The 21,583-nt window shown below is 35.3% G+C and overlaps 1 protein-coding gene across 7 annotated transcripts in view; it reads left to right on the top strand.

The window, feature by feature from the left end:
* Positions 1-21,583, top strand: part of RB1CC1 (RB1 inducible coiled-coil 1) — a 77,926-nt gene that overhangs the window by 11,594 nt on the left and 44,749 nt on the right. For 6 of the 7 annotated variants that reach the window (XM_074881187.1, XM_074881169.1, XM_074881180.1 and 3 more), the window contains 6 exons: positions 1,045-1,160; positions 3,054-3,181; positions 5,636-5,762; positions 6,026-6,196; positions 16,886-17,088; positions 18,174-18,606. In XM_074881187.1, the coding sequence (XP_074737288.1) occupies positions 3,111-3,181; positions 5,636-5,762; positions 6,026-6,196; positions 16,886-17,088; positions 18,174-18,606 (1,005 nt within the window). In that variant the 5' untranslated portion in view covers positions 1,045-1,160; positions 3,054-3,110. Of the gene's footprint in view, positions 1-1,044; positions 1,161-3,053; positions 3,182-5,635; positions 5,763-6,025; positions 6,197-12,081; positions 12,137-16,885; positions 17,089-18,173; positions 18,607-21,583 lie in introns of those variants that run through there. The other variant, XM_074881218.1, reaches the window with a different exon arrangement.

Below are 21,583 nucleotides of genomic sequence, written 5' to 3'. Positions count from 1 at the left end.
GGTTTTCAAATTTGGGGTGAAATGTTTTTGATTTACTGTTAGTAGCACGAGTTGTATAAAATGATTTACACGTTCTAACAGCTTTTAGGCTTCAGCAAACCTATTTTTAGTAATGGATTATCACCCTTTATAGTGCCTGATCATCTTCTCAGAAAGCTTGCTAGGGCATTAACATGATAGAAATAATGTTTATTTGCAGTTCGGGGTTTGATAGTGCACTTGTCTGACTGCCCTGAGCCCAACTGCTTGTCACCGCCTTTCTTGCCAAGGTTTCCTTCTCCTTTGGTACTGCTACTTAACTGACAACAGTTAAAATAAACTAAGGTAGTCTAAAAAGATCACTTCTGCTGATCTTGCTCATTTTCGTTGTTGTAGTTTCCATTGTAGTTTAAACAGCAGTTCTGGGAGAGGAAGCCCCTGGCAAGGATGCTCGTGACAAGGAGCTAGGAAGGGTAACATCTTCAGTTTATTTAAAACTAAAACTAAAAAAAAAAAAAAATCTAACAGAAGTTTTGAAAGTAGGTGAATGGCTTAACAAATAAGGTTACCTTGTTTCAGGTAAGGAAGGTGATGCTGATTCCGGAAGGAATCTGTTGGATACAGCTGTAGCCTAAGACTGTTCATGCAACAGCAGTAGCATGTGTGCCTTTTTACACTGGATTTTCTTAGATAAATTGCATTTTGTTATGGCTTTCTCTGTTGCTCTTAGCATCATCGTACTGGCATTCTGCACTAGTTTTGAAAAATACTTCCAGTTAATGGAAATACAGGCAGTTCTTTTAAGTGAACTAGATTTGCCTTGTAAATACTGAAGAATATCACTAGCAGTTATTTTAAACCAAACTTACAGGCAAAAATATTCAGGTATGTAGCAGTTTTGAGCAGACTTGTAACTGGGTAGCGCTGTTAATTAAAATAAAAAAATACTATCACATAATTATTCTTTCTGACATTGACATATACTGATTTCTGGGTTAGATGCAATGATGACTGTAAAATCCCGACATTTTAATAATGCCTGTAATTTCATTCTTTTCTTTGCAGATCTTCTCTGGCTTTGAACAGCCATGCTACTCTATTGCCAAAAATCAAGTAAAGCGAATGTGCGCATTTATTCTCCCCTTGAATTTGAAGGTGTTAGCTTTGTGTAGTGCCTGAAGGTAATTCTTTCTTTCCTTGAAGCTAAAAAGTTTGAAAGTTTGAGATTGCTGATGCATGTGTGGCAGATGCTGTCATAAATATTTTTGATCTTGATAATATTTTTTTCTTTTTATGTTTTAAATAGTTAGTGTTAAGGTATGGAGGCATAAATATTTGATTAAAATTTCACTGTATGAGGTTTCCAGACAGATTCTCTCTTAAATATCACTTCAGTTTGGAAAGAGTAGTTTTCATATAAACATGATACTATACAAGCTTTTTACTCAGGTTAGGTGGAAAAGAACTTTTTTTGGTGGGTGCTCCATGGTTTTTCCTTTAAGTGTTGTGTTATTTAACATTTGTTTTTAATTCTACCTGGACCACAGTCACAAATACACCGTTTGTGAAAAGAAGTCTTTTTGTATGTGAGACCGATTAATTCTGAAACCTAGGCCAAAGAATTTAGTAACAAATTATTTCTAGCGACTTCTTGGTGTTCAGCAGTTTTTGTCTATCTAATAGACAAAATTATGTTTATATTTATGTTTATATTCTTCTTTTTCCAATATAAATTGGAATTGATGCCACTGAGTACAGTAGAGTTCAAGTGTAAGGACAATAAAACTCAATTCAGATCAAATTATTTAACTAGGTCTTTTTTATTTGATATGGCTCTGTTTCTGAAGCCTTGTTGTTAAAATGCATGTTTTAACTCGTTTATGTACTACAATTAATGCTTAAAAAGTGTGTAAGAAGCCACTGTCTTGAAAGAAAGCTCTTTTGACTTCATGGAATTATTACACTGGTAAAATCTCTCCCCCCCTCCCCATTTTAATGTTGGTTTTGTTATTTTTCTCTATGATTTGTCAGTTTTTCTCTATGTAGGCAAAGAGATAAATGCAAATTCAGACTCATTTTAGAAGAGTACAGTTAGCTGTATAGACCTTGTGTGTGTCCTGTTCATATTTCAAGGAAACAGGGACTTCTTCCATTTCCTGTGAATTTAATCCAAAAAGTCATTTTTATAATGGTAGAAGAATATTGCTTAGTGACTAAAACTTTTACAGGTTAACTTTTCATAAACTTCTGAGGTCCTGTGGAGAAGAGAAAAAGTCCCAGAAGTATGGAGTATCTCAATTATAAAATCTCAGATTAAATCTCAGTGTTTTACAAAGCAGTTCAATGTTTTTCATCTGTTACGTACACTGGAAAAGCATGTGCTTATAGTCACTCATCCAGATGCTTGCAGGGCACAGGACTGAAAATGGCTCCAATGTGTTGGGCTGCACTTTCTTGATTACTCCATATTTGCTGTTATGGGTGAAGAAAGTAGCTACAGATTTAGCTAGTGCTGAAAACAGAGGAAAGTATTTTTTAAAACTATTACTTAACTATGGAGAGATACAAAAAGAAAATCAACATTATCTTAGCTATTTTCTTATGTTTTGCTAATGCTTCCATATGTCTCAGTGGAAAAAACTATGGATAGGGGTAGTAGTGAGCAGATAGACTTTGCAGGTGTAAGTTGAGGAGTGAATGCTTACGGCATAAATCATGCTGCTGTTTGTAAAATCTAGAAAAGATGTCTGGAAATAACTGTATCTGGGGCTTCAAAAATGCATTTCATGGTTGAGAAAAGCCAGGTAATGATCTAAGATGGTGGCCTCTGCAGCTGAAGTAATCTTTTTTTTTTCTTCAGTTCTCAATGTATGTTTCCATGTTCTCCTAATCATCTGCAAAGGCAGAGGCTTATCTTGCCCATGTTGCTGGTCAGAGGAGCATCTGTATGTTTAGTAATGGTTAAAGAACTGTGGAATGTGAGAGCTGATGTATTCACCCACTGTGTATCTAAAAGTATTTTTTAAAAAGCATGTATTTGTCTTTCATTTGAAACTAACACTTTTTTTTTTCAGTTTCTAAATGATTTTAGCAGTGGAAGTTACAAACTTCAGAGACCTAAAGAAATCATCATGAAGCTATATGTATTTCTGGTCAACACTGGAACTACCCTTACCTTTGATACAGAACTTGCTGTACAAAAGTAAGAAAGTAATTTAATTCTGTATTGTTTGTTTTTTAAACTTTAAAAAGATGTAAGTACTTTTTGTGTATTGAGTTCTGGAGAGATGATACTCAGTTGGTTTTTAGTATGTCCATGGAGTTACTCTCTAGGTTTTCATGTATTTGAGTGAGTTATTTTTTTTTTAAATCTCGATTAGTGTTTTCAGTGCCTTGCAGGTGACTGTGTGTGTTTGAGGTCCTGTGAAAGAGTGGAGAGGTTATTTACCTTCTGGGGCAGTGAGAGAGGATGACCTCCTCTTAGCTGAGTCTGGTGTTACGCTTGGTGCTTTTTGGAAAAAGTCAGAATGACTCCTGACCTCCTGTGATCTTTTATTGGATGGTGGGTTTATTTAGGATTCCTCTGCAAAAAGTTTATTTTTTACTGACTGGCATCATAGGAAGAAATTCTGCAAATTCTTCTTTCTCCTGTCAGTATATACTCATCCTGAAAAAAATGTGTGCTCTGTGATATTTTTATATTGAATGCTAAAGAACTGGCATAGAGGTTTTTGTCTTGTGTCCAGGATGGGTAAAAGTTGGTTCTGTCCTATGTTGTAAGGCTTCAAAATGCTTTACAGGATTTTATATGTAAAACATGAACTTCTGAATGCCCACCTGCCCGTAAATATGGGCAGTGTTACAGTTAAGTCCCAACAGCTTTGCTATTTGTATTTTTTCACTGCACGTTAAAAGCATCTTGCAAATGTAAAGATGCTTTTAGAAAGGTCTAGATGTACTGGATGTATTGTATCCTTTTTCCTTATTCTCATGTGGGACTGATAAGTAAAATGTGTATAATATCATGATAGGCCATATACCTTGGAGCTAGGAAGAACCAAGCTTATCTGCTGTCCCCATATTTTATCAGTGATGAATGAGTTGCAAGTAATTGTGCCTGAAAGACTTCTACCATGGATTTTGTGCCAAATCCATTGTTTCCTTTCTTCTGAATTCCTGTCTGTAATTTTCATGACTCGAATTTGGATTTTGAAAATTGTTTGGGGTGGAAGAGCCCTAAGACTGTCTACACTGGGTGTTTTTATATGCTCTTCTGCAAAGCTCCACTGACACTCAGGGTATTATTAGCATGAAATAGTGTTTCATCTCGGCCATTCTGGACCTACTGGGTCACCTGCAGATTTGTCAGCAGCCCTGTATGCTGTTTGATACATTGAGACATTTTGTTCTTAAATCATGTGAGTGTGAGGTATAGCATCTGAACTGCCAGACCAGGCACCTAACAGTCTGGTATAGGCTGACTTTTTGCTTGGTTGGATAGTTTTTTGAGAAAGAAGTTTTCCAGTGGCTGAACCACAAAATCCAAGACTCTTCAGTTCAACAGTTTAACTTCTTATTTTGTATATCTGTGTATTATAGACTTGCTCTTTATAGCAAGACTAACTTTCTTGGGTTCTTTGCCTGTCATCTTGTACACGGACAGGCCAAGCTATCTTCCCAAAGACCATGGAGAATGCTTACTGTAATGCAGCTAGTAAGTGCAAGCTTGTGCTCATGAGATGTTTGTAGTGAATAGGTAACTGATCTTCATTCTTCAAGTATGGTGTAGCCAGTAACATTGTTATGCTTCCTGCCAGTTATATCAAACCATTGATGCTGACTGGTTATTCGGTTGATACTCTGAACCTTTTTAATATCTTTGCACAGGTACTACCCCAGTGTGTTATAGTTTGGGTCAGTTACTTTATCATACTAGTAAATTCTTGTTTAGTTCACTGTTTGACTGTGTCTTCAAGATGAAGTCTAGAACTGTCTAAAATAAGCAGTAATGTAAAGATATCATCACCCAGATTCAAAGGTACGAGTACAGTGAACGAAAACAGGGATGGGTTATTGATATACTGTTTCTGCATTAAAAGTGTCTGTAATGCTTATGTGAATATGTTGCGTATATATGGATTGTTTAATTTCCTGATGTTAAGTGTGATACTGCATTTCATGTACAGTAAATCATAGTTGATTAGGTGAAACTGTTTACATTACGCATAATGAAGCATTAATAGTCTTGTCATCTTCTAGGGTTTCAGTAAGTTAGCTGTTTTGTTAATAAAGTATATGTTCAAAGAACACGATATGACTCTCACAGTTTTTATCCTAAATGCTTGATGTGACGTAATCCAGAACTTCAGCATGCTATCAGATCTTCTTGGAAGAAGATTGCTGATGACTTGCCAGTAATGCAGAGGCTGTCTTTTAGCTGATAGCTTATTAGGATATCCAAAATGCAACACATTACTGCACTTACAAAACTTTGAAATATGTTATTGTGTATTCTGTATTTTTTATTCTAAAAGTAATAATTCTTTGAAAAAAGTTCTCTTTTGACATGGACAAGTCATCTGTCTATTATAGGAATATATAAAATTAGAGACACAAATATGCTAATAGTGTCGTCTTCCCATTTTTTTTTTTCTAGTGTGGCTGATCTGAAACATGCAATTCAAACAAAGTATAAGATTGCCATTCAGCACCAAGTCCTGGTTGTCAATGGAGGAGAGTGCATGGCACCAGACAGAAGAGTGTGTAGTTACAGTGCTGGAACAGTAAGTGCATACCGCATTCTTAGTCTAAACTGTCATTTATAGGGGAAGAAACGATGTTTTACTAAGGGGCTTTAAAGTAAATTTTCTGTAGTGTACTGTTTTCTGGATTTCCTCAGTTTGAGAAAAAGATGTTTATGTATTCAGCTTATACAGGTAGATTTTAACATGTTCTTAAGACCTCTTACCCACATGATGAAATAATTGATGATTGAGCAACAGTGTATTGCCTTTACTCAGTGTTTGTTTTAATTTTCTGAGTGTAGGATACCAACCCAATTTTTTTATTCAACAAAGAAATGATCTTGTGTGAACGTCCACCAGCTATCCCCAAAACCACGTTTTCAGCAGAGAATGAGATGGAATTGAAAGTAGAAGAATCTCTCATGATGCCTGCAGTGTTTCATACGGTAGCGTCACGGACACAACTTGCTGTGGTAAGTAAATTCTTATTGTACTTGTTCACCAAAGGAAAATAACTTTTTTGTATGTCATAGGGGAAGCTTGATATAAATTATGAAATAGTTTGTTCAAAAGACAGTAAGAATGACATATTAATGATGATGTATTCTTCAGAGTCTTTGTCCTGAAGTTTCAAGGTAGGTATTGAAATGTGCTTGCTTCTTCAGCATGTTCAAAGCCTCTTTCAAAAGCATGTTGTAATACAGCTTTATGGATATGTATGTTTACAGCATTTGCAAAATAAAAGCAGTCTGGTTGTTTTGGACCCATGCCTTAATGCTCTGCCTTATTTTCAGTGTTTTCAGTCTGCCTGAACCTGAAAACAGAAAAGTTACTTTGGAAACATTGTTAACCCTAGTAGAAAATTAGCAGTGTAATATTTAAAAGCACCTTGCCAACCTTCTGTTTCATCTTACATGTCTATTTCCTTGGTGAGGAAATAATAAAACTAAGCTTCCTTTTTCTAAAATTCAGGTCTTTGAGTATTGGCTTTTACTTGCATAGAAAGCAGACTTGTCAGAATTCCAATGTGATTACTTCTGTATTATTTTGATAGGAGGAACTAGTTCCCTGCAACGTGGTCAGTAAGATACCAAGTGTGCATACAGTAGGAATGTCTGTGTGTTCAAGAGAGTGACACAATGCATTCAGTAGCTGGACTGATTTCTTCATGTTAGGAAATACCTCCCTCATTTTTCTTTTTCAAATTTTACATTTAAATGCGTTAAATATTTTTCATGTCTCTAAAGATTATTTAAACTTCCAATGGCTGGGAACGGTTGTGTGTAGCACTTAACACAAAATTGATAGTAATATATGTTTGTATCATGTTGTCTTGTTATAAAAGATTCTTAGTTTCGGTGACAATTTTAATGCAGACCAAAAGAATATTTAGCACTTGAAGTGGCTGGTTTTTAATACTGTACAGCTGAATTCAGAGAAAAATGAAGTCTAATATAAAGTACAAGGTGTTTTTTTTTGTTTTTCCCCTTGGCCTCCTGACCTGTCAGGAGTGGGGGAAGTTAGCCTGAATAATCTGACTGTGACATGCTGTCTGATTTAAGTCAAGGACTGAGTCCAGTAGACTCTCTTCCTCTCTCTACCACCTGCTGACAGTTAATGCTGACTTAGTAAATAGGACCTTTAGTTATTAGGGATCTTTGAATTGTATGACTGTCATATGGAAAAGAGTGGATATCAATGTGAATTCAGCTAGGAGTGGGAGGTTTTAATTTGTGCTCCTTGAAGAGTGTGAGGATTCTGGTTTTAGTGGCTGAAACTGAAAGTGCTTTAAAACCATTCTTTGTGAGGTGTTAAGAGAATGTTAGAAAAGTCAGCAAGACTGATATCTGTTAGATGCTTAACATTGATTTGGTATGAAAGGGGGACTGTAGTAATTATTACAGTATTCGTGTTTGTGTTTTACTTAAGGTAATGGAAGTGAAAGGTGGTGGTACCCAGTCTCACTTTTCTCACTGTTGATATTTTATCTTCTTCATTCTATCCCTGATTTTGTGGTCTTAAAGATTCTCAATTTTGGTTTTGGTCTGGTGAAGTTAATATACACTGATAGAACAGATTTAATTACTTGGGAGTGAACTTTTTATATACCAGGAGTTTTATAAAAAATAATCCTACTTAGAGTTGAATTGTTAGTCATACCTTCTCTTCCCCCTTGATTCTGAAAGGTGTATTAATATGCAGAGCAAGCAAATTTATTGCAGTGTTTCTGCTTTTAATTATTTGGATCTTTACTGGCTCATTCTGTTGGCAAGTCTTCTGTAAGGGAAGCCCATATTTCAGAAATACTCTGTGTAGAGTACAGCTTTTATTGGCCAACTGGAGCTATAATATTTAGCTAGACTGAAAAGTTTAGAGAGTGATCCTGAGGTGATTTGCAAGAAGAAAATAAAGCTTTCCATACTTGATGGTGCCTATTAATATTATTACGGGATGGGGGGAGGAATTTAGTATTTAAAGGTCTTTAAACATGGATCTAAGTAGAATGGAGGTTTTATTTTTAGCCTGCAGATTTATCTTGAAAAAGATTATTCTCTGTTCCCTACTTCTTCCAGTTCTTTCCTGCTTGTAAAAGGGCTAAAATGATAGAATATTTTGTGAAAAACATAGATATTTTTATAAAAATTAAATAGGTAGGAATACTCCTAAATCTGATACACCTTTACACCCACAGTTAATTTTATCCAAGATTTTAGATCTTTAAAAACCAAAGGTTCTGTTTCAGTCTGTAAAAATGCATTGGGTACTACTCTGGGAGCTCAGGGGAACAACAAAAGCATCATGTGTGGTGGAAGATTAGTAAATAGGCTATCATGACTTCAGATGTACCAAGGTGTGAAAACTGTATAAAGGAGCATTGCAGTATTGTACTAAAGCAGTTTTTTGTGATGCCTCCTTGAAGCATATTGAGCAGTAATTCAGAATAAACTGAGGGAGGACTGGGAATGTGGTTAGAACATAAATCTTCTTCAAGGTTCACCATAAGTCTCTTGGCTGGGAGGAAGAGGGAACATGAGATATTAACCCTTCTCAAAATTGATTAAGATCTCAGGAGAACTAGAAAGGCTCTGAACCTCTGTAGTTATGAGATTGATACATCCAAAGCCACACTGAGAATACTATATGAGAAAATTCCTGCAAAATGGCCATGAAAAATCTGTCTTGTAATGATACAAACTTTTTGTCTCTTTGTTAGAGATACAGTAACCTTCTTTACCAGAAAAGCAGAGTGGCAGTACTTAATGGAGAGTTTTTGCCTGTTGTAATTATTTAGGGTAATTCAACTAATAACATTCAAATAATTAATGTTACTATTAATACATGTAGTAATACATGATAAAAATGTTTTGTATTAGGAAAATAAAAGTTAAAATCTAAATCATTGCTCATGATAGAAAGTCTTCCCTATTCTTGTCAACAATAAGTGATGTATAACTATGTAAAAATAGGGGAGAATATTTGATAGCTACCAGTTTCTGTTTAATTTGGTATCTATTCTGCCCAGAGGATATACAGTATGATTTTAAAATCAGACCTAATATGAAACAGCATATGAAATAGCAAAAATTGCTTAGAAGATGCCAGCTAACTTACTGTACAAGAGCTCTTGGTCATCACTTGTACTTCATGCCCTACATCTACTTTAGTAATAGACAAACTCGTGTGGAAGATTATGAATATTTCAGAGTGGGGAGGCTTATTTCTATCTTTTTTCTCCCTCATTTTAAGCCTGCCTGAAAACTGTTGAATTTAATCAAGTTTTTTAGCATCTCTGACTTGAACTGTATACTACTTGGCAACTATGCTGTAGAACTGTGTGAAAGGTGGGGTTTTTTTTTACCTTACCTTATACTGAACCTTATTTATGGAGAGAGGTGGACAGATACGTCCCATCTGTATTTTTCTGATCTATACTTTGTATACACTGGTATAGGGTCTTTAACTTTTTTTCACAATAACAAGTATTTTTATTAATCCATGCCTTTATTTCCTCTCCATTGTTTTTGGCCTAAAATTGACCATTATTGATTTAAATTCTACTTTAGCTCCCTGCATTTTCTTTTTTGCCATAATCTTCAGATATCCTTAGTTGTTATAAATAAAAGTCATCTTTTAGTTCACAGTGGAGGCCCTGGCATTCTTATAGCCTTTTGTCCATATATGTATAGGGTGTAGGTATAAGCTAATTTCATTAGCTTATATGTAGCCTTTTTAGATTTCAGTACCACCTAACCAAAAATCATTCCTGTGGGGAACTTATTACCTCCTATTTGGTTTTCCACAGTACTGTGATTATTATATCAAGATACTTCAATTTGTGCTTTGTTTTTGGTTTCATGATTTTAACATCTATGCAGATTGTTTTAAGTTACTGTTGATTACCTGAGATCTCATTATGTAGAATTCACAGTATAAAGATTAGAAGCTTTAAAGAAGCTATGTCTGTTACCTTAACTTGTTCCTTTACCAATTAAACTGAAATTCTTGGCATAGGTTTTGTCATATGTAGCACAGTATCTTTGTTTTCTAAACTTTTTCTATCAGATCCTTTTTGGTCAGTGTTTGTTGCATCTGCTGTCTGGCTTTTAAATCTGTTGAAGCAACTTTCTAAGCCTGTTTTCATTTTATGTCTTTAGTATCCTGGTTTCTCTTTGACTAAAAACTTACCTTTGAGATATCTGTGCCTGAAGGGTTACAGCTTGACTTTTTACAATCAGCCTGGTTTCCCACCTCTCTTCCAGTTCAGCATTTTTGGCCTTGAGCTGAAGTATGTGGACAATGAGGTGCACAGAGTGTTTGCAAAAAGTTACGTACACACCAGCTTAGAAGACAAGCTGTTCTTGACACAGTGCATTGTGCAATAAACTACATTGTGTGAATCTTGTCTAGTCTTGCGGTCTTTTAACACTACTGCTTAAAATAATTTCTGGTAGTTTAGCCTTTAGGAAAGGATTATTTTATTTTTTTTTTTAGTGATCTAACTGAAGTTCCTGTGTTATTTGTCCCAGAAGGAGGATATTGGAAACTTGGACTTTTTGTTAGTGGGTATGTTTCACATTTCATGTGATACTGTCATCAAAATGTCAATTCCAGTCAGTTTGTCTTTCAGAAATGGGAGTGAGGATGAGAAAATGTGGTCATTTCATTTGATTGCCTAAAGCCATGGCTATACTCGCAGTACCTAGATCATTCTTGGTTTAGTTTCAAACGCTTCATAAGCCAAGAAGTATAGGCATGCTTCCTGAAAGATACATATCTACTATTTAGAGAAATGCTCTTTCACTTCTACTAGAAAGCTGCTTTGATACCCTCTGGAAAAGTTACTTTAAAATTTTAATGTTCTTTAAGGTGTGGTAATGTTTGTCACAATTGTGTAGCTAAATTAATGCTATTCATTGTTTTTGGCTAAATTATTAGTCTAATAGCCAGGCACACTTGTACCACTTCCACGGCTGTCCAGACTTCTTTGTAACTCGGATTAGCCATCAGTCTTATTTTTTAAAGTAATTGAGCTGGGTGGTGTTAAAATGGAGTAGGCTTTAGTTTACCCTAAGGTATATTAAAAGATACAGCATTTGTTTTGGTTGGCCTTTGTAACTAGAACTGTTAGATCAAGCTTTTAGAAAATTCACCAAGAGAAGACAACTTGGGTGGCTTGGAAACTAGTTGAAGTTACTTAATTTGTACCATGGTTTGATTCCCTGGCTGTGGTGTCAGCTTCTCAGTGTTATTTTTTTTTTTGGCAGTAAATTCTGTCACCTGACTTGTCCAAACCTGCTTTTAATGTCAGAGCAAAGAGCTAGTGAAAACAGTACTGAAGAAAAAATCATTAAGCTATGATTTACAGAATAACTTATGCTGATGAAATAAATACTTCTTGAGTATGTAATAAGTCGTGAACTGTGTGGACAAATGTCCAAAGGATGCAGTCAGCGAAAATGACCAATATTAAAATAGAATGGAATAATCAGCTGTCTAATGAAAGGAGAGAGATTGCCATGAAATATCAAAGTCTCCCTTACAGTGAAGTTAACTGTTCCAATTACAGGTTTTAAAAGCTGAAATCTTGAACTGGTTAATCTAGTAGCTTTACTGATGTTTTAGTTGGAGGTGTATGAATTAGAGATAATGGTCTTGGTTACTAATTTTTGGTAATCAAGGTAATGGTTACCTTTTGTGGAAGTGTTTATCTGCTGTTGTAGTGTATAGGCGTGTGTAATTTCAGTTTCAGGGATCTTTGGCTTGATTTTTAGGGTGACTGAAACCTATAGGGAATCCTTTTTACAGGATTTCAGACACATGGCAATAGAGGACTTTGACTTGTTTCCTTTTACCACAGGGTTGTAGAGAATGGAAAGAACCCTGCATTGCCTGAGAACTTTTGTTCTTTAGAGGTAAGTCTAAAGACCGCTTAAGGCAAACAGAGCTTCCCTGGATTTTTTTTCATTCAGATGAGCAGAATTATGATAGTAGGATGCAAAGACGAAGTCTTGATACTGATGGGAAACACCTCCCATTTTAAGTAAAACATACTTCGCTGCTTCTAACAATTTTGGTTGAAATGTACTAATCAGAAGTAATTATAATCAGAAGAATCACCTTAACTTTTAATTTCAATGACTGAAGGAAATAATTCATGTAAGCATTCTGTTAAAGCACCCAGCCAAAGATAAAAATCACGGGTGGGCCTGTGAATTTCTTGACAAATTAGGAGGTGAAGATGCCTTTAGTTACTCTTCAATATAACAGCAAATTGAGAATTAGCCTGGGTTTGTCTAGTGGTAGTGGTGCTTCTTGAGGTCCACGTTCCAGTGGTACGGTGAAGCTGTCAGTGTTCTAGGTATGGTGGTATAGCTGAGTAAGATGGACATAGCTCTACAAGGCAAATGAAATTAATTTTTATGCTCTGTGAACCATTGGGTGTCTGCCAATTACCCTTCAGTGGATCTGTGAAAAATCAATGACAAAAGCAAGCCTGTTGTTAGGTAGGCTTCATTTTCAGTGCTGGAGCTGGCAACTTTACTGAGAAGTGTTAAAACATATGTTGAATTGCAGGCCTTTATTTATATGCCTGACAGAATTCAGTTTTTAGACTTTATTCATTTAGCAGATTGCTGCTTAATTCTTTTCGGCACACAGGCATACCAGTTATGTGAAATAGATCAGTCTTGATCCTTCTAAAGTAGCCTGAGGATGTCTACCCAGAAATGTTGTCTATGGAGATGGTAGGAAGAACAAGCCAAGTCACTTGAAGATGTATTTCAGTAGTGACAGAAAGATGAGAAAGATGCATCTGTGTAGTTTTTAATTAACTACTTTTAAGCTACATAGATACTCCAAAGGAAGCAAACAGCTTCACCACTTCATTTTCTTGCTGCACACCCTTGCATTTTGAAGTGTTGTAGTGATGCATTTTAGGAATGTTTTAGTCAATCCTATGATTGACTGAAGTGGTGTTTTCTTCTTAACCCCTCCATGCAGCATTAAAAAATAAAATAATGTTTTAACATAGTGTTCTTGTTCCCTGCACTGGTGTCTGTTTAGTATAGTCTTAAGACTGAAATAGCTCTGATAGACATAGTTACTCCATGTCGTTTGAACTTTGTTATAGCCATGTACTTGGACCCCTGAATTCAGAGTATTTTTTACTATTTGAACATAATGAGCTTTTTCATGATATTGCCTAAGGAATCAGCATCAAAAGCAGTACTGGGTTCTTGCGGACTCTTGATTGCATTTGGGTTCATCCATGCAGACAGAATTTTACTGCTTGCCCCCCACCATCCAGAGATAATTTCTTTGGCACTTGGGGTACACAAGTAAAAATAACTTTGGGAGGATGATAATATGGAATGCTGTTGCAATGTCTTGCCTGTGTGCCTTGAAACAGTCATGTCTCTGTTCAGTTGTACAATTTGACTTGTAGTGTATTAGCTTACAGGTAGCTTTGAAAACATGTTACTTGAAACAAACTTAGTCATGTTTTCAGGCTAATGAATTTTGAGTCTCATGTTAGTTCAGTTTGAGCTCTAAATAGTTTGGAGAAAATCTTTTGTCTCTCAGTATTGTATTTATGATTGCTTTTATAAGGGGATTTTTTGGCTTAATGTTCATGTCTCCTGTGTGTACAACAAGGAGCAGCTCATCTGACAGTGAATGCCTGGTTGAATACTTAGATGGCATTGGGGTATTTTTATTTTCATGTAACAGTTTCTTTGGGCATGTGTCTGTTATGTAGCATATCCTGACACTTACAAGAATGCCCTTCTGTTACATGGTTTCTGAAAAATAAATAATAACTTGCTGCTCTGGGAAATACTGTTGTTTACTCTCACTTTTCTAGGAGTCAGACTGCTGGAACACAAGCTCTGGTTTGGTTACATTTGGGTAAATCAACACAGGTTAGACTCCTAGATACAGAGTGTCAGTGCTGGTCATCAGTAGCATAACAAGTGATCTCAATTGTAATGATTCCACCCGCCCCACCCCCCCACCCCCCCCCTACTGAAATTTGGTAACTTGTGACTTCTGTTTTGTGTTTGAAAGTGTTTTGCTGAGGAAACAACCTTGTTAAAACTAAAATCTTAAATTGATGACACCTAGATTCATGAGGGAGCATCAAGAGTGATGTGTAATAAAGCTTCATAGGACAACACAAACTTGTAACTTTTCACTTCCATTGTGAATGCAATAAATAGATACAGCTACAAAAGCAAACACTGGTCAACAGTTAAGAGCGTGTCTCGGGGCAGAAAGTCTGGTTATATCAAGCCTAGTTTATACATTTCCTCATTAGACATTTGAGCTGTGCCATGCTAAGTGAGTTTGTCCAAAGGAAAATAGAAGTGGCAAAAGCCTCTACCCAGCACTTTTAAAGAAATATTTTTGTTTGAAGGTGTTAGAAGTCTGGTCCCCGGTAAACTGTGATACTTGCTTGAAGAAATTGCGTAAAAAGATTTCATGATCAGTTTTGATTTTGTAGCTGGCTTATATTCTTTTAGTCTACAAATTAACGTGTGCTTCTGGATATGGTCTCACTTCTGGAATTATTGCCAGCAGTATGGAGAAAGTTTGACTTTGGGAAGAGAATAGTGTTTGTGAGTTGAAAGTAAAATGCTTGTGTACATTCCCAGGACATACATTAGAACACACTGGGGACATTTGGTTACCTTTTCAGCTTCATTTTTTTTGGTGTATTTTTTTGGTATACCATGGTGTAAAACAATCTGTTCTTTTGGGTCTTAATATGATAATTGAGGAAGCAGTAATTCTGCGTTTTCATGTGCAGTGGAATGTGCCTTTGAATAACTTGTATACAAAGTGAATTTAGGAAAATAAAACCCCAAAATGTTCACGTTGTCAATATTGCATTAGTCAGCTTATATGAATTTAAATTGTATAGACAAACTGGAGCTAGTAAGAAGGAAATGACTTGCAGTTTTCAGCACTATTTGGATGCAGTCCCAATTGTGTTGCTGGTTGATTTTGACTTAAGAAGTAAGAGCTCCTGCAGCAAATAAAATAACTGTTCTTTGCAAACCGGAAATCCTTATTCTCATGTACACAGGAAGTGACCAAAATTCAGAAAACAAGATGACAAATACCATCTTTACTACAAAGTGATAGAAATTTGGAATAGCTTTTGATTTCTTTGGAGTTGCATGTATTTGTATATCCGTTGTTCATCTGCTGATAGCTTAGATACCAGTGATTTGAAGGATAGTGAAATTCTGTCATGCTGTTTGAGACAAGGTTTGGACTTCTTAAAAAACCAAACAAACAAAAGCCAAAACAAAAATCCAAAGAGGGTGTTCATAGCTTTAAGGTTTTGTCAATATTAATCCTGAAATGTCTGGATAAAATGCTCTGCAGTTTTGTAGTTTATTTTGGGAAATGTTGTTGGGCTCCGTTTTCCGTGTTTTCATCTGTGCTGCTAACCGTGTGTTCAGTGGCATTCTGAAATATACTGATATGTTGGGTTTTTAACACTGTTTTCTCACTGTATTTGTATAATTTGGTTCTCCATGCATGGTTTTCTCACATGTACTATAGCATAGGAAAATTATGTGTTCAGTCCTAGTTTAAGAGTATGCTCAACCTGCAAAAAGTAGTAAGATTTTCTTTCTTGGAAGGTAGGTAGATATTAAAACCCATGATAGAAGTATACTCAGGAGAATATTTTCCATGTAGTATGTTATTGATAAAGTATTGAGCTGAAGGATTTATTGTATGACTTTTGTTTTACTTGCTCATTTTGGTGTTTGAGTAGTAGGCCTTTTGAGGGGGACAGCTTGTTTTTTTTAAATTGGTAAACTTAAAATAGTTACTCTTCCTGCTAGTTACAACCTTGGATTTGAATATAATAGGCACTTGTTAGTGCACTTTTAGTAAGATATGGTACTTGCCATATGTAGGTCTCTGTTTTAACTCTGCCAAGTTGGGTGGTAATTAAATTCTCACTTTCTTATGGCAGTAAAATGCCTCTGTGTCATCTAATTCTTGTGAGAGAAAAGCTTTTCTGTTTGGCTTGCATATACCAAGTTTCAGGGTGTATTTTAGAGTTTTGTGGACACTCTGCACTGCTTATCATGTTGCATCTGATTTATTAATCAGTGGAAGACTTCAATTAATTATCTGCCCCGCTGTTTTCCTCATGCATCTTTTTTTGCATCTGATGCACCTGTGCTTCTGCTGACTGATCCTGCAGTTCATTGTTTTGTTCTGAGCTTCTGCTTGGCACAGTAGTTTTCTCCCTAATAGACCTTGTTTACCAGCTCCTTCTATCAGATTAATTTAAGCATTATTATTCATGTATGTATGCACTGAATATTTTATATTAGCACCATTTAATTAATTTTATAAGGGGTTTTTTGGAACTGCAACTTTCACCTGCTGTTTTGAAGATACTTCTCAGTAAACTGTCTATGTTTTGTCATCTAATTAAATTTTTATTAAAGAATAAAGGAAGTTTTGTTATTTCTGATGAAGTTTTAAGGTGTACAACTTTTCAGCTGTCTTTTAACACTTTTTATGTTAATATTTTAACATTTATGTTAACACTTTAGTGTTTTATATAGTTACCACAATAATCAGACAACAAAATGCAAATCACTTCAGGTGGGTTTTTTGTTGTTTTTCTGTAGGAAATGTATGAGGTTGCCAAGAAACTTTGCTCCTTTTGTGAAGGTCTTGTACATGATGAACATCTTCAGCATCAAGGCTGGGCTGCCATAATGGCCAACTTGGAAGATTGTACATACTCTTACCAAAAGCTACTTTTCAAGTTTGAAAATGTATATTCAAGCTATTTGCAGTCCATAGATGATATCAAGTTGAAACTTACACAGTAAGTTTGCCATTAAATTCAGCTTCAATCTAAAAAGTTACTATATTTTAAACTTATCTTTTGAGTGTTGTATGTCTGGTGCTAGTTCTAATTAAGCATGTATTTGTTGGTTTCATTATGTGTCACAGAGAACATTCTTTCTGTTCTATGCTAGTCATTTTTTTTAACTGACACTTTTTCCTTGTATTCATGAGCACACAGAAACCTATATTGAATTATGTGGAAGATATGCTTGTTAATGAACAGCTGTTTCAGAGCTGGAGTCCTTCCCAGTGTGCACTAGAAATAGCTAGATAATAAATTTAGACAATCAACATTTTTAAATACATATTTGCACTTTTGAATTAACTTTTTTAATACACTTGAGATATTAAGAATGATGATCTGTGTATGAAGTCATAACACAAACTTTGGGTCTATATGTATGCTTTTGAGGGGGTGTGTGAGTATACTTTTATCCTGCAAACTCTGGATGTTACTTGAAGGAAAATCTTTGCCATCTTTCTGGATGTTACAGTATTACGGTATTTCTGGGAGTGCTTTGCCTGATAGAATGTAAGTGAATGTTGGATACTTAAAGAAATAAAGCATAAATGTTTTACCTTTTTAAAAAAAAAGTTGAACTTCATAGCTTTTACCAAATACATAGAAACTATTCAAACTCTGCAAAAGTGGTCAACCAGAGGGCACTCAATCTTTGCTAATAAGCATTGGTATCCATGCAGATTGGAAACATAGAAGTCCCAGTTGTGGGGTTGTTTTTTTTTTTTTTTAAGAAAAGGGCATGTGTCAGTTTATCAAACTCCTTTTTTCATTGCATTATAAACATAAGCTTACTTGGGAGTTTAGGAGAGTTCATATTAAGCAGTGGAAGAGAGCAAATAACTGTAACTACTTCATCTGTCCTCTCATGATGATGATACTGAACACAGTATTTTGGAAGGGGTAGTTGCCAAATTCATTTCAAAACCTGCTTTAATTGTAAAATAAATAGTACTTTATTACGGGTGGTTAGTATCCAAGTTTTTATGTCACATTGGCTTCTAGGTACTGATGTGTTTTTCTTTTCACCCTTTTTAAAAAAGCTTGGGTTCTGCTGTTTCTATCATGGCCAAGATACCACTGCTGGAGTGCCTAACGAGACATAGTTACAGAGAGTGTTTAGGAAGACTGGATTCTTCAGCTGAGCGTGGAGGCACAGAAAGTGAAGAAACTGAGGATGGGAAATCTGCTGAATTAGCGCTTTATTCTGATATAGCTAAAGCGAACAATAAATCAATGTTAGCCTCATTTTGCAAGTCAGTTGAACATTCAGCTTTGGAAGGCACAGATCCTGAAAATGTAAAAGATAAGGAATCTGGTCAAAATGCTACTGTCCAGGACACTGAAACATCAGTAGAACTGAAAGATGATGATCAGCCTTCCTTCAATGTGTCTTTGTTAGATTGGATTAATGTTCAAGATAGACCTAATGATGTTGAATCACTGGTCAGAAAATGTTTTGATTCTATGAGCAGGGTAAGTTAACAATTTTTTAAAAATCAAATTATATTGCATTGAATGTTGTTTATTTTCCAGATGCTGGTGCTTTTGAAGTGCCTTAATTCTTTGTAACTTGTTGTTTCTCAGATAACTTTCTGAATGAAGACTACAGCAGACACGGGGCCTGGGGTGGGGGTGGGGAAAGTATTTTAAAAGTTCTTGAGTGTTAAGAATTTGACCTGTAGGAAACTGTATAATTTCAGTGACTGCTTGTTATCTTGCTTGTTTCTCAAATAACCATTCCTGTTCAAAAGCCAGTAGTTTCTTGCAGCTTATAAGCAAAGTGTCTTCTTTCTTTGCCTTTTTCATAGAAGTTATGCTTATAATGAAATTAAAGAATTTCCTGAACCAAAGTTAATGTTATTTGTATTAAAAATGATGAAGCCTTTATTAAAATACAGAACAAATTCATGTGGTTAACTGTTATAAATTTACATACCCTATCTATGTATGCATTCCTTATTAGCTGATACAGATGTGCTCAGAAGAGCCCAACATGTCGGTGTATTTCTGCTGCTGGTAGACTAAAACATTGCTCACTTCCTTTACTTTCAAAATTATTATTTTTACCTGTGAGCATTATATTATAACCTTTTAAAACCCTTTTGCCTAGAGATTTCCTTCTTTCTTTGCTTTCACTGTGGCTTGTATTTCTTACATTGTCTAGCTGTGTTTCTATATGTATAATTTTATACTATTATCACTCAGTATACCTTGAACAAAGAAAACAGTTTCTGTTGTCTTTGACACTTTATTTGCTCTGTAAGGTAGGACTGGAAAACTGTCTCAGTTATGTCTAAACCCCATCTGTTGTTATGATGTAGTCAGTTCTGTACGTTGATTTTTTTTTCATTTTTGTCTTAAGTAGTTGGAGAGTTGGGCTTAATATTAAGGGCTGCTTGAGATTTTGAGCTGTCTAAATTTTAGTTGTACAGAAAAGGATAAGAGAAAAATTGGACTTAACAAGTGTTTTTCTTTAGGAAAAACAATATTCAGTTTTGTGTGAAAGATTTCCCAATTGCTGAAGTCAGAGACAATCCTCCGTTTTGTTTTTCCAGTGATGCTACAAGGAGCTTTTTTTTAAAAAAAAAAAAAAAAAACAACAAACAATAGTAACAAGGTTGTGAGGGAATAAATTCACTTTCTATATAGGGCGTAATGTCTCTTAAAAATGTCTCTTAAAAATCAGTACTTTGAGACACAGACATTAAACAGTTGCTTCCAAATAAATTGTAGTGATACTAAAGATAGAAAAATGATAAAATAACCACTTTTTAATTAAATACTTATTGTACCTTTTTTGATCAGCTTGTAGTCTTATCTGACATAAATCACATGCTTTAGAGAGGCTGTCTTGTAATTGTGTGCTTTTCTGTCCTTGCCTTATCGAAGACTAGTCAGAAATCCTTTGTTTCCACTGTTGTAATTGTTTTGTAACTTCAGCTGATTTTTGCAGGGAAAAAAATGTGATTGCTCCTGTCAAAATGAAGTTTCTTTTTGTTTCCTTGGCATAAACAGAATTGGCAGGTAGGGAAAATGCTTTAGTCAGGCTATTCCTGGCCACCACCAGAACAACTGTGATTGATCAATCTTGATCTATTTTGGTTCATAAAAAACCCAAAGCTTCGAAGTAATGTGATAGTTCCTAGTTTTCCTTAGGAAAACATTAATTTACTCTTATTTCAATAGCAGCACAGACAAAGGATTGACTCTGTGCCTACCATTAATTTAGAATTAGTTTGGAAACAGAATTGGCCTGTAGCTAAAAAGGAAAAGAAAATACTAAATAAATATCTTGTAACATAATTGTTCTTTTAATATTTATTTGAGATGACATTTTAACATAGCATGCTAGAATAAAATGGCACTAACTTTTTTGTTTGTTTTTCCTTCATTTTCCCTATGCTCTTTCCTTGGAAATACAAACCATATAAATGGTTTGTGATTGCAATTCTTACTTGAAACTCAATTCAGGTAAGATTTTCATTAAAGTGTAAAGCATCAGAGTATGAGCTTTATACCTCTGATACAGGTAGTCTTGGCAGAACTGGTGTTGCACAGAGTGCTGCTAGGTATCTGGTTCTTCTAGCCTCTAGGTGTTTCTACAGAATGACACTTCTCATTGCAGAAACCTTGGCTTCAGTAAAAGTAGTCTGTAAGTAGGAACTAATCAGATGTTTCTGTTAAGTGCTGTCATAACCCCTTAAATAAAAGGCTAGAAAAGGAAGAGACTTTTAAAGATGAGGAGAGCAGTATTATCTACCAGTGAAAGCAGAGGTGAGTGCTACAGATGCAATTAGGTCAAAGATGGGATAAAAAGTATGGATGGAGGAAATAAATTACAGGGTGGAATGAGAGGAATAGGCATTCTTTATAAAAAGAGATAAAACACAATTAGTTTATGAATGTAAACAGGGAAAAAAACCTACCATATTGTTCTTTAGTATTCTGTCTGTTAAGAAACTGTTCTGGATGCTGCAGTGGAGTAATTCAGGATGCCACAAGTGTGGAATCCTGAATAGGATGGCAATGAAAATGGTCCTAGAAAAACAATCTGGTTTAATCCCAGAGACTGTTTTTATTACTGATTCTTGAAGATGGACAATTCACTTGAGAAAGACCAAGATTCATAAGGCCATTCATAACACACTAAAAATTAGCCTTTGCCATTTTCAGAGAAATTCAACATATTTTGTCACATTAATAATGGCATTATTTATTCTGAGAAATTCTGGGTTAATTACCAGTTTTTGGTACTGCCCCTTGTGAGGTTGTTTATTTGTTTTGGGGGTTTTTGTTTGTTTGAAGAGAATGAAAGACCTATTCTTTGTAGTTGTTCTTTAATTTATAATGCTTTTCCTCTTCAGGTTCCTCTCTCTGTACCCCAAAAGGGTCTTTCCAGAATGAACAAGTGCTGTGTGTGAAAGCTTTTATGAAGTTAAATAATAGATTG

This window comes from Strix uralensis, chromosome 1 (genome assembly GCF_047716275.1).
Source record: "Strix uralensis isolate ZFMK-TIS-50842 chromosome 1, bStrUra1, whole genome shotgun sequence".
NCBI classification, from domain to species: domain Eukaryota; kingdom Metazoa; phylum Chordata; class Aves; order Strigiformes; family Strigidae; genus Strix; species Strix uralensis.
This window is presented reverse-complemented; position numbering and strand designations above follow the sequence as displayed.